At 36.1% G+C, this 13,261-nt stretch overlaps 1 protein-coding gene across 1 annotated transcript; it reads left to right on the top strand.

The window, feature by feature from the left end:
- The first annotated feature begins 4,468 nt into the window (after window positions 1–4,468).
- LOC139967990 (uncharacterized) lies at window positions 4,469–12,151 on the top strand. Its single transcript, XM_071972254.1, has 5 exons — window positions 4,469–4,629; window positions 5,920–6,065; window positions 8,429–8,530; window positions 9,111–9,278; window positions 9,932–12,151. The coding sequence occupies exons 1-5, from the start codon at window positions 4,584–4,586 to the stop codon at window positions 10,154–10,156; spliced, it is 687 nt and encodes a 228-aa protein (XP_071828355.1). The 5' UTR covers window positions 4,469–4,583; the 3' UTR covers window positions 10,157–12,151.
- Window positions 12,152–13,261: the final 1,110 nt, after the last annotated feature.

The raw sequence follows: 13,261 nt of genomic DNA, 5'->3' as shown, positions 1-13,261 counted from the left end.
GCAGGAGGATCTAATATACATACATACATACAATACCGCTCCGCGACTTATTCCTAACAAGAAGACGCTATGATGTCGATGTTGATCAGGTTGCAACCAAGTGCACAGGTATAATTTATTTCATCTATTTAATTGGCGCCTTTATCCTCTGTAATGTATCCTTGAAAATTTAAGAAACGGTTTCGTTTTATATTCATTGTTTCGCATGTTTGTCGAGTAGAGTAATATTGTAATATTCATTTTCTTTCTTATGCGTCGAATCTCTCAGAAATTCTTTCTGCCGGAATAATTATTCTTTCTATGTCTACTCCGTAACACTGCATAAACTGATATTTTTTATAATAATAACAAAAAACTTGCAAATACTGTACAGCAGTTCCCCTTCCCTTCTTGCAACAATTGAATAACAGGCAAGTAAAGAAACAGAACAATAGTAAATAGGACACTTTCTTGGTAATATTTACAGTGTAAACTATATATTGCAAAGCCATTGCACTATTTCGCATACCTAACCATGCATATCGCGTATATAGCGTTACAATAGTCCCATTGCTAACTGTTTACTATTCTTAATGAAAAGGGTGTGAGAAGGGAGTGAACATGTCAAACTTTGACACTAATTATCATTAAATATGAGGTATCGGCAGTTTTTATTGCTAAATCGGTGGTATATGTTGCTAAAACGACGATACAAGCCGCTATTTTTGTCCAAGTTCCAAGTACGTTGTTTCCTTAACTAGTTTTCATCGTTACTGTGTTGTTTTTTTTGTGTTCGATTTTTTGTTTGATATTTTGTTTTTTACTATATCTATATTTGAACTATACTGTCGGCTCTCAATCGAACTTCAAAAAAGGGCGGATAGCTGTGACGTCACGCAACATCCGGTATATACAATATGGTTGCATTCCGCTGAGAAGACCTAACGTCTTTAAACAGTGACTTGGAGACGAACAGGTGAATGACTTTTAGTGACGCAAAAACACTGACAGAGTGAGGGGGGAGAATCCCTCTCCTGACCTTCTACCTAAAATTGAATGGCAAAAAAACTAAGGAGATAGTATTTGACTTCAGAAAACAGCCATGTGATCATGCTCAAATCAGGGTTAATGATGAGATTGTCGAAAAGGTGCACCACTATAAATATCTAGGTACTATCATTGACTGTAAACTTAACTTCAAAGACCAGGTTGATGCAATTAGAAAAACTTGCCAACGATTGTACTTTTTACGTAAACTGAAATATTTTAATGTCGACAACACTATTCTTTTACTTTTTTACCAGTCAGTGATACAAAGCGTGCTGACTTTTAGTGTTATTTGTTTTTGGGGGCTGCTCTCAAAGGATTCTTCGTTTAAATTAGAGAAGGTTGTAAGGGCTGCCAGCCGTACTATTGGTAGGGATATTTGTTTGAAAACTGTTTATGAACTCTACATTGATATGGTGCACCAGAAAACCAATGGTATATAAAAAGACCATACACATCCTCTTTTCCAGAACTATATATTCTGCCGTTCAGGCAGCAGACTTCGCATGCCACGGTCTAAGCATAACAGATTCAGGTTTTCTTTTTTACTCAAGTCTGTTTCTCTTTTCAACCTGAGGGTTGTTAGATAGGTTTCTTTTGTTTTATAATGTTGTTTGTTTGTTTTGTTATATGTATATACATGTATATATGTGTATATTTTTCTCACATGTATGGATATTGTTGCTGTTGATATTTTTACCTTTTCATTCAACTTCTCTGTGTTTTGTTTATACTAATATTTAACTGTATTCTGTATGTAACTTTAAAACTTTGATTTTTTTATGTCTTTTGCTGCAGGGCGACAAATTTCCATATCTTATGGACGAAATAAATCTCTATCTCTATCTATCTCTATCTCTAGTCAATATTAATTAAAAGAAGAGGGTCGCATTTAGGGAAAACTTGATATTCCATGAAGGGTTTTTGTACTGAGGGTTTTGGTGATGATCCGAGAGGAAAAGTGTGAGTTGAATGTATAAGATGTCCCCTAATTCTAACATAACTGTATGTGAATTATATATAAAGGGAACTTTCGATTTGAAGAAGAGCGTCGTTCCAGGTAATAATGATGTCAAGGCAACCTCCTCTGCCAGTCTGTCCGAGGTAAAAATAAATAAATAAAACACGGTCATGGTGTTTAGCATTGAGGTGCGGGTATGGGGGTGGGGAGGAGGTGTCCTACTCTATACCAATTACTTCTAAGCTTCAAAATGATTTCCGTTTGTCATACAAGATTCTGTTCTGTCACAAACCTCTTCCCGGGATTAACCATATGACGCCATGAAGTTTCCTTTTCTCTCCGTCGTTTTATGTTCATTTTGTCAATTTTGGATGAGGTGTTTTAGGTTCGGGTGGGATGGGGTTTTGGGAAGGGCGGGGAAGAGGGTTCGTTAGTGGAAGAGGGGTAAACTTGATCGATGGCCTTAAGAGTAGATGATTGGTTTATATAGTCCATGTATATATACAACATTTCAGATGAATTCTAGGCGGTTGTTTATTTCCCGTCTGGTCTTATAGAGTAGGGGAATTCCCTTTCTGAGCGACCGTTGCTTCAACTACAGCCTACCTGATATATGTAATTAGTAGGCTGTATACAAATTAATAAAGATCGTTATCATCTCAAACCGCAACTAGGTATAATCTATATATATATATTTTTTTTTTAGTGTCAATGACATTGCATCGGCCTCCGATAAACACACATTGTCAAGACAATATGTAAAGCTCTAATTTTAGGGGGAAAATGATTTGCTTAACCTGACTTAAATTATCTAGGTTATGTAATGAAAAACTCACCTAAAGCATATATAAGAAGAATCCGATAAACACACATTGTCAAGACAATATGTAAAGCTCTAATTTTAGGGGGGAAATGATTTGCTTAACCTGACTTAAATTATCTAGGTTATGTAATGAAAAACTCACCTAAAGCATATATAAGAAGAATCCGATAAACACACATTGTCAAGACAATATGTAAAGCTCTAATTTTAGGGGGAAAATGATTTGCTTAACCTGACTTAAATTATCTAGGTTATGTAATGAAAAACTCACCTAAAGCATATATAAGAAGAATCTTGTTCAATTTGTGAGATATTTTCACGTGATACACAAAAAAGTTGAGTAAGTCTAAAAAGCTGACATCATAAAGCAAATTGTGGTCACATGGTCCAGTTGTATTCAGTATCCAGTTTATTTCGTTTCCAACAGAAGTCAAGTTTCTGTAGCATTACATGGCATTTTTAATTCATGGCCAAATGGTCTCTGAAATAAGCAACATTAATAGCACGATATCTCGCAAAGAGAGTATAAGAATTTTCATTATAAAATTTTCGGTTGCAAATTGAAAACGAAATTCCAATTTGCAACATCTATAGGCAAAGTACGGGGGTCGACCGGAGCGGGTATGGGGCATGTGTTGTGCAAAACCTCAAAGAACCCCCTTATCATAAATTAGAAGTGAGGCTTCTCTTTCTGAATGATAAAACCCTCTTTACCATTTCTTTAAAAAAATCAAAAAAACCTTTGGTGGGAAATTAGGAAACTGTCATCAGATGTGTTCCCTGATTGTTGAATAATTTATAAAAAAAAAAGTTAATAAAAGGAGGCCCATTCCGAAAGACTGGAATTTATGGTACATAATGCACAAACGTTCCATTTTATCGAAATGTTTTAAGTTGATTTCGCGAGATACTTTCTCAAATCAAAGAAATGTGTTTCACATACAATTAAAAATTTGTAGCCCCTACCCCCTCCCTCCCCTTCACCCAGTTTGAACCTTCTTCCGCCACCACTGTTAGTATAACATTAACAGTACCATGTTGCGTTAAGACTGCAATTATGTCGAATAGACGACTTTCATAAGTTGCGGTGAGAGATTATATTGCTTTTACTCTAGTAGGTTCGAAACTAGCCGGTACACTTAATTACGTCATAAGTAATATAATTTGTTAACGCAAACTCAATATTACATTGATTTGGTAAATGCAGGAAAGAGAGCCTTAAATCCCCTTCCGTGGAAATTTACCCTAAAAAAAACCCCGCCGGCGCACTTTTTGAGCTAAAAGACACACAGTTACATTCCATGAATGAATATATATCTTTTTATTATTTTCGAATTTTTCCGCCCTCAACCGTCCCCATCGAATTCAACGTGTAAGATGGGTGTGACCTTTAAAACGCTTTACATGACAATCAATGTGTCCGTTAAAAAAAAAAATCCACCAATTGACAGGTAACCATGGAAATTAAATGCCATGAAGCTAATAATACGCAATTATTGCATAGGGTAATTTCCTCGAAAAAAAGCACATATCCTGACCGTTTTGACCTTTTCTTATACTGTAAACGTCCTTTTCTTATACTGTAAACGTCACAAAGAAGGGAACTTCCCAATCACGTCATTCTACCGGCTTGAACAAGATAAAAGGCATGGTTTTATGTTTTGAATTCACTATCACGACGCACTTGAGCCAGACAAACAGTCAAATCTTTCAGCATTCACCAACGATTATCTCGTTCAACTTTCATCGTATCATATTTATGACTTGTTTTTTATGTCCACTGCAATAGAAATGGCGTCCACACAAATATATTCAATTGGTAAGTTTTTTTTTAGTTTCATACACATTCGTTCCTTGTCGTATACTGTTTTATATATCTATATTTATATATATATAGGCTTACCTATCTATTGATTGATAAGTTTAGTGCCATATGTTAGCTATAAGGCTTCACCTGTATAATTAGATGGTGACTTTCGTCTCCTTAATTGTGAAAAAAAAAAAACTTTTTAACTTCGTATCGACTTAAAAAATATATGACCCCCCCCCCCCTGTTTTCTCGTAATTAAGAAGTTTGAGACAAAGTAGAAGGAATGTAAACTGTTTTATGAAAGTTATCTCGTATGGCCTTTTGTGGGGGGGGGGTGGAGGTGGTAGGGTTGGTATGGTGTTCTTTGGGGTATGGGAGAGTTGCGAGGATACAATTTGTTCTCATGTATTGGTAGCCAACAAATTATGTACACCGGATAAGCACTATCTTAAAGACGTAATGTATTCTCACGTGTTCCACTAGAAATGATTTTGCATGAATATTTAGTGAATGAACAATATACCTAAACACTGAGACAACGGTTAACAAAAAGAGCAGCGCAAAATTTCAAACAAATAAATTTCTTTATAACTCTAATTTTCGGGCACTTGAAAATATTATTGACGACAAAAATAGTCAATCAAAGGAATGATTTTAGCAAAACGTCTGTGCACACATCTTTGTTGTGAAATACGTGGTAAAATCGTAATATTTCTGGTGATTGGCTTATAAATCACATCCTCGCGTTTCGGCCACAATGACAGGAATGTGCGCTAAAGATTTCGTCATAATATCTCACTTGATAGTAGGCCTGCCTAGCTTGAAGTATACACAAAACATTCCAAAAGAAACTATGCAGCTTCCACGTTGGCTCATTGGCCCGTGGCGTGTATAAACACAACTTTGTCCATCCTGCGTTTACTGACTATTCGATGTGTGTCCTGTACGCGACTTAGTATCTATATGACCCAGGAATATAATAATCCAATGTTCAAATAAAACATTCATTCAAGTCCTGTTTGAATGTAGTCGATGAGGTAATAACCCTATATCAGTGTCAGATCGAAGGGAACAGACACAATGCATGTCGGTGGCTTATATATTTAATACACTACCGTTTCTAAAACAATCTCTGTCATGTTATATGAGAGCAAGCTAAAAGGTGGTAAAGATAAATAAAACGTCTTAGTATTTTAGCGTCTCGAAATTCCTGTATTAAATTTCACATTGATCGACTTATTTTTAATAATCGTCTTTTTTATTTAAAACTCATTATTATTGCTCCTTTTTTATTTTCAGCGTTCGTAGCAGTACTTTCAATGTTATCACAGAATGTTGGCTCCAATCCCGTCCTTTCTGCACAAGAGACGTACGATTCATATGCACGGTTGGTTTGTACAACGGATAAACTTTGGAGAGACGATGATCAACTATATAGAGACTTCGTAAGTTTATTGTTGTTTCCCTGTTTTATCACTTTTTACTTTTCCTTTTTGCCATTTTTCCTTCGACCCCGTAGTGATGTTGTAAAGATCATTGGCATCAGGCTACACGTATAGTTGCATAAGGCTACTTTTATACTATAGGAACGAGCGACGAAGATTTAAGTCGTGACCATATGAATATGTACTGAAATTGCCATACTTTTACACGTTACATATACATTCATGCATGCATGCATGTATCAACAATGATCATGATTTTTGCTAAATTAGCTAGATCTAGCATATATCTACCCCATACATTTTAATATAAATAATAATAATAATTAACAATAACGATGAACTATATATGACAGTCTATTTAAACAGTCTGCAAAGTCTATAAGATCGGCGGGGGGGGGGGGGGTGGGCGGAGTTGTAAAAGAGACGTTGGAGGGAGGGTCCTATAAAGGGTAGGGAAGGGAAGTGTGAGTAAGATGGGAAGGACGAAGCCGTAGCATTCAAATTGATATGTTTTTAAATTAGTTATACTGCAGTATGCATGTAACGCTGCACAGTAAGCAATACACACACACACCTGAGCACATAGTTTTGGGTTATATCATATAGTTACCACCAATAATGAAAGGATTTAGGTTCAAATGAAGTTGCACTTCCGATGTTTCGCAAGGTCCTGTTTCTCCTTCGAAATATCAGCTTAATAGATCATTAATTAGAACCCTCATGCAGGTAGAGGATGAAGTTATGGGTTTTAATTATCCTCATAGACACTCCTTTTGACAAAGCGCTTTCCCGTTATCGGAAATCCGAAAACTTTATCACAGCTAGTTTCAACTCGTTTTCTCGATTTTTTTATTAGTTCTTTTTTTAGAGCTATAGTTCAGTCATTTTGAAATCAGCAGCATGAATATTTAAGTCTTTAAATCTCTCAAGTTGCAACAAGTATATGAACACTATATATGACACGTGTATTATTCGATAAGAATGCATAAAATCTTAGCATGCATAGCTACATAGCCTATACTTGGTTAGTCTATTGGTATACGAGCAGTTTCACTTCGTGTCAAGCTTCAATGATTTATGCTGGTACGAAGCTTTCGACTATCATATTCATTTACAACTGAATTTCCTGTATTCACAATTCCCAATATACTTCCACACACACAAAAAAAGGAATAAATGTTTTGTTTCTTGACGTTCGTAAACACGTTTATGATATCTAAACTGATGAAAATGGTTGCTGCGTTTTCATCAAACTTCAGGAAGTTTTCCCTCTTTTTTTTCAACAAAAAAGAAAGAAAGATTATTGAGTAAATAGACTCAACTTCAAGATTATTGTCTGCCACCTTGAAATTTATGAAATATTTGTAAAAAAGAAAGAAAAAAAGTAACTCTTCTGTAGGTTATAGTATATTTAATTTTACCTTGGATTTCAATATTGTTTATACTATGATTTTTATGCACGTAATATTATTATTTTTTTCATATGATGTACTTTCAATGTTGTACTTGGTGATGGCTTAGAGTTATGCTTCGAGATTTGTACACAAACTTCCATGTATGTTGCTTTAAGATTATTAGCAAGTCGAGCGGCTAGTCTCGTCTTTCATTCGTTCCTTCAACGTGCGTGCATTTAAGTATCAAGTGCCTGGATTAATGGTAATTCTACAGTTTCTGCACATCGTTGCAAAAAGAAATGTCACCAATGCCCATGTGTTCCCATGGACACAAAAGGCACAATGCAAAGATGAGGGGGAAGGAGGAGATGTAAGGAGGGGGTAGGGAAAAGAGAGGCGGGGGTTGGGTATAATGGTAGCACATATTAACCATAAACCGTACATTTTAGTTTAGTCCACTGTTTGTGCGGTCAGTTTCGAGATGAACGATGGTTTGAATTGTAAATTCTAGAAGATGTATAGATGGCTAATTGGGCCAGTTTGGCCATTTTGCGGGTCCTGTGTCACGATTGAAAATTACTCTGAGATTTATGGGTTCCCAAAGTACCATTATCGTCATGAATTATTTTTCCTGCAGTACTGGTATACTCAATTAGGATATATATTATCCAATCCTGAACAGTACTATACAGAAAAAAAAATCAAATATAACGGGACTGTTGTTTTGATGGACCATTTAAAATAGAGTTAATTCCTTTTGGGTATAGGAACAACCAAGAAGACCACTGTTAGATCTTGACGTCGTGATTTGAATATTCATAAATTTGGATGATGGCGATTATGTCATATCCTTCGCTTTTTATTGGCACATTAAGTTACAATAATTCCAGAATATAGGTTGATTTAAACTTCTGATGTTAATATATTCCAACTGTTTTGACGACTTTTTTCTTTCTGCTTTTCTGACAGAAGGAAGACCGAATCCCAGGAACGACAGCTATACCTGCCGTGGATGTTCCAAATCTTCTCCTGACCAATGAAATGACAGCTTCTGATCGTTTTCAATCTACGGTAAGCATTTAATGTCTGGTAACCATAGAAACCATTATTTATTCTGTCTACAGCTTGAGTGGATAATAACGTCAATAGTCAATATCTTTCTTCATCATTTATTCTCTCAAACCCCTCCCCACACCCCCTCCCCCTCACCACCATCCCCTCCCCCACCCCGCAAGTTTTTTTCTCCTCCGCCTAGTGTCCTCTCTTGATTGTGTCTGGCGACGCCACAAGAAGCGGATCCATTACTTTATAAAGGAAGGGTTGGCCCTAGACTCTTTGAAGCCGACTCACCGTGTCGGCAAGAAGGGGAAGGGGGGGGGGTCTGTGAACATTATCTCCTGGTCTAAACTCAGCTAAGGTTGCGGCAAAACAAGATATGTGATAAATGAGGTTGAAAATGTGGTGTACACTCCACTTCCCCACCACCCCCTCCCCCTCTTCACCATCCCCATATTTACCCCTGGCCACATAGTCAGAAATATAAAACAACGACAAATTGAAACTGAATACGCAGTATGGTACAATATAGTTATCAATATTATTAAAAAAATAAATGTGTTCTTACTTTATGTTTTCCGTTTTGCTTCTAAAGGAGGTCGACCTGTTGGCCAATCACAGAGATTACCTGTACAACTATAAACATATTCTTCATCACGTGATCGAAGACGAGCTGAACTCAACCAGCCCAAATAGCTTCAATTCCGATATGAACAACATCTTATTTCTCCTAAATAGTGCAATAGCCGACCTGGAGTATACGGTACGTATTTAATAACATCATCGCTATTTTTTCTGGTTTTTCTTTTTTGTCTTGGTTTATCGATATTTTGACAAATTACGATACGATTATGAATAGTATATTATTAAGTTAAGTTCAAAAAACCTTTTATTGGACAACTTCGGGTACCTCAAAAGTGACATCGAATTATTTGAAACTCTTCATTATGTGACCTATATTATGAAGTAGATATGATTTATGTGGTCGCAGTGGGGGGAGGGGGTCGAAGAGAGGGAGGGGTTGTTGGTATGGCATGAGGTGAGAGAGTTAGGGATACGGAAGGTGCGAAGGTCTATGATCGGTCAATGGGTGGAGATAAAACAGGTCTTTATTATCATTTAACTAATCATCGCTGGGCTCGCAGTGGGGGGGGGGGTGAATCGGACGGGCCGTCTTGAGGTTGGAGGGTGCGGAGATCTGTGATGGGTAGAGATATGACTAGACTATTTTCTATTCATCTTACCATCGTCTGGATTTAACTAGATTTCCTCGAGATGATTGTAAAAACTACCCACCCGCATTCCAGTCAACCCATCCCCTCCTCCCCTCCACCCTCATCCCACCAGCCCATTCCTACCTGTCAAAAATACTGTTCTAAAACTTTCACGAACGTGTCTTCATTGTTTTAATTACAGATGATTCATCTCGGCCACCATTCAAAAACAACGTCCTCCGTACCGGAAACTGACCGTCCATCATTTGATCCTCAATGGGAGCAGAATTCTTTCAACCGTTATCAAAGAGATCTGTATGTCCTGAGTGAAATGGAGGTGCATCTTCAAAAAGCAGTTCAGGATTTTAGTTCTTGGAGGGATAGATACATCGAAATAAGCACGGTACCATACAGCTGCGAACAATAAGGATCACCAATTTGATATGATGACGGTACAAGTTGATTATTTATTTATTTATCTATCTATTTAAAGAATAATTGTCTTTCAAAGTGTATTTTATTACTGACAAAACTATAAGTAACTATTTATTATAACTTATTTATTTAATATTTTCATCCTTTACATTGTGACAGTTTACGTATACAAAGTTTACGATATTTTTCTAGTCATACAGATTTGGTATGTAAAAATGTGTGTGAAAGGTGAGACCTAAGTGAGGTGTAAAATCAAGTCCAAGACAATTTTTGCATCTTCTTATGTGGACACTGGGGAAGGGGGATACTTTAAAACAAATATATATATATTTTTTTGGTAATATGCTTACCAAGTCTACTACAACAATATTTATATATATTTTACTCAGAAATATACACAGCCCGATTCTAACAGAAAGTTGGACATAGATATTAAGTTAACCAATATGCTCTTAGCCAACTCAGAGAACCTTTTTGATTGTGTTCGTGTCGTCTTTTACTGGATACGTATAGCTTAGAGTTATGGGAGTTACTAGCTATAAGAAAAAAATATGCACAAACTATGGCAATATTAATCTTTCTTGCCACGCGCTAGTACTCTTAATTTGTACTATTTTCCAGAAAATGCAAACCACAAAAAAAAAACCGGAGGCTGCTTCTTAAGTCAAATTAAAACTTTATCAAATAAAAGTGTAATAACCAATGAGTTTTAGCCCATTCTTTGTATTTTGGATGAAATTTATACAAGCAAATGTATTCACGAATGTCTTCCAGTGTACTAAGTGGATATATTTGTCCGTCTATTATATTATATTAATTTTTTTGGGGGGTGGGGGGCATAAGATAATACTTTTCTTCATCTATAGATGTTTAATTACATTTTAAACCATTTCCATGATGAATATATTAATTTATCTTTTTATTTATTCGATTATTTATTCATTGCTTAACTCTTTATTTAATAATTCATTTAAGACGCTGTGTGTACGATAGGCCTATGTTTCTTTACGTATTTATTTCATAAATGAAAAGCTTCTAAAAGTGTCTTATTTAGACGCCACGTTTTTAACTTATATTACTTATGATCCTTTTCTTTATATATTTTTTTACTGTTTTTTACTTCATTATATTCATTTCATATTTTGCTTTTGTAAATATTCCTTCCATCCGCGGTAAAGGTATCTCATGTTACGTTTCATATGCGGGTGTAGATGTTAAACTCTATGGAGCCATGCGTTGCATCAAAGTATTGAACCGTATGAATTTGTATGTCGTTTATACGGGCAATAAGTTATTTTTCAACGTTATAGCCAAAACGGCTTAATATTATATATAACAAGTTAGTTAAACAGTAAATAAATTACAAGCAATAACGAATGAAGAGTTTGATATTTTAACTTCACAATAACAGCTATTGCATAATATCATTCATATTTCACGAGATTTTATTTAAATTGCCTTAGTGTTGTGAGATACACGATTTCTTTATTTATATTATTATTATTATTATTGGTATAAAGGCCTATAAAAGCTATTGAAAATGAACAGGGGTTTAGAAAAGAAGAAGATATGATCAAATTAATAGATAATTCAGAGCGTCGCTATTTAAAACTTTAGAAATCTGCTTTTTATAATTGAAACAAAACAAACGAATAGGAAAAAATGATAATAAAAATATAATAAATGAAAATATGGTACTGTATATCTGGAAAGCTTGTACAATCAAAGGTTGTTATTTTATGTAAACTATATAAAGGATTCCCACTTTAAATTGATCTATTATTAAATAACGCCATCAGCTTGACACGTGATATTGAACAAATGTCTCATCCATTTCAAACGCGAAACCGATCGTTTATTGAAACAACCAATATATAATTTAACCTTTTACATATTTATATATTTAAACCGAGAGTTTTTATTGTAATAGCGATTTCGCATTACTAACTTGATTTTGTGAATACAATAAAAATGAGCAGGCAATACACTTTCTCTTTTCGTTTCTTCTTGTTTAGTTAGTGGATTTCCAAATACTTCTAAAGTTTACTGGTATCAGGGACTCCATGATGCGGATTCATATCAATGAGTTGCAGGGGCCCAAACTCGAAGTCGTAATAGAAAGGCCTTATTAAATCTTAATAATAGTTGGAAAATTTGTGATTTTGGTTACAAAACAAACATGTCGTTAGCACTTCCGTGTTCATATCGGGAGGTAACTACCAACTATCTATGTATTCCCTCCACCTCCCACCCCCTCCCCAACCCCCCTCCCCTCTCCAAATCAATATTTTAAATTGCGGCCCGATTGCCGTGATGTTGACCATGGTACTGAGACAGGGCGAGAGAGCATAGCAAAGCGGTGAGATACGCGTGTGTAGTGCTCCGCTCATTATAAACAAAAGGAGACCAGAATGAAACGGGAAAATATAGCCCTAAACTAAAAATGCATTTGCCTGCACATACGCAGTATTGTAGTGCGCGTGAAGTGCTTGCAGTATTAGGAAGAACTATGCAAATACGCAGTATTCTAGTTAGCGTGGAGTGCTAGCAGCATTAGGAAGAGCTATGCACATACTGCAGTATTGTAGTGCGCGTGAAGTGCTTGCAGTATTAGGAAGAACTATGCAAATACGCAGTATTCTAGTTAGCGTGGAGTGCTAGCAGCATTAGGAAGAGCTATGCACATACTGCAGTATTGTAGTGCGCGTGAAGTGCTTGCAGTATTAGGAAGAACTATGCAAATACGCAGTATTCTAGTTAGCGTGGAGTGCTAGCAGCATTAGGAAGAGCTATGCACATACTGCAGTATTGTAGTGCGCGTGAAGTGCTTGCAGTATTAGGAAGAACTATGCAAATACGCAGTATTCTAGTTAGCGTGGAGTGCTAGCAGCATTAGGAAGAGCTATGCACATACTGCAGTATTGTAGTGCGCGTGAAGTGCTTGCAGTATTAGGAAGAACTATGCAAATACGCAGTATTCTAGTTAGCGTGGAGTGCTAGCAGCATTAGGAAGAGCTATGCACATACTGCAGTATTGTAGTGCGCGTGAAGTGCTTGCAGTATTAGGAAGAACTGTGCAAATACGCAGTATTCTAGT

Source organism: Apostichopus japonicus, chromosome 5, assembly GCF_037975245.1.
Source record: "Apostichopus japonicus isolate 1M-3 chromosome 5, ASM3797524v1, whole genome shotgun sequence".
NCBI classification, from domain to species: Eukaryota; Metazoa; Echinodermata; class Holothuroidea; order Aspidochirotida; family Stichopodidae; genus Apostichopus; species Apostichopus japonicus.
This window is presented reverse-complemented; position numbering and strand designations above follow the sequence as displayed.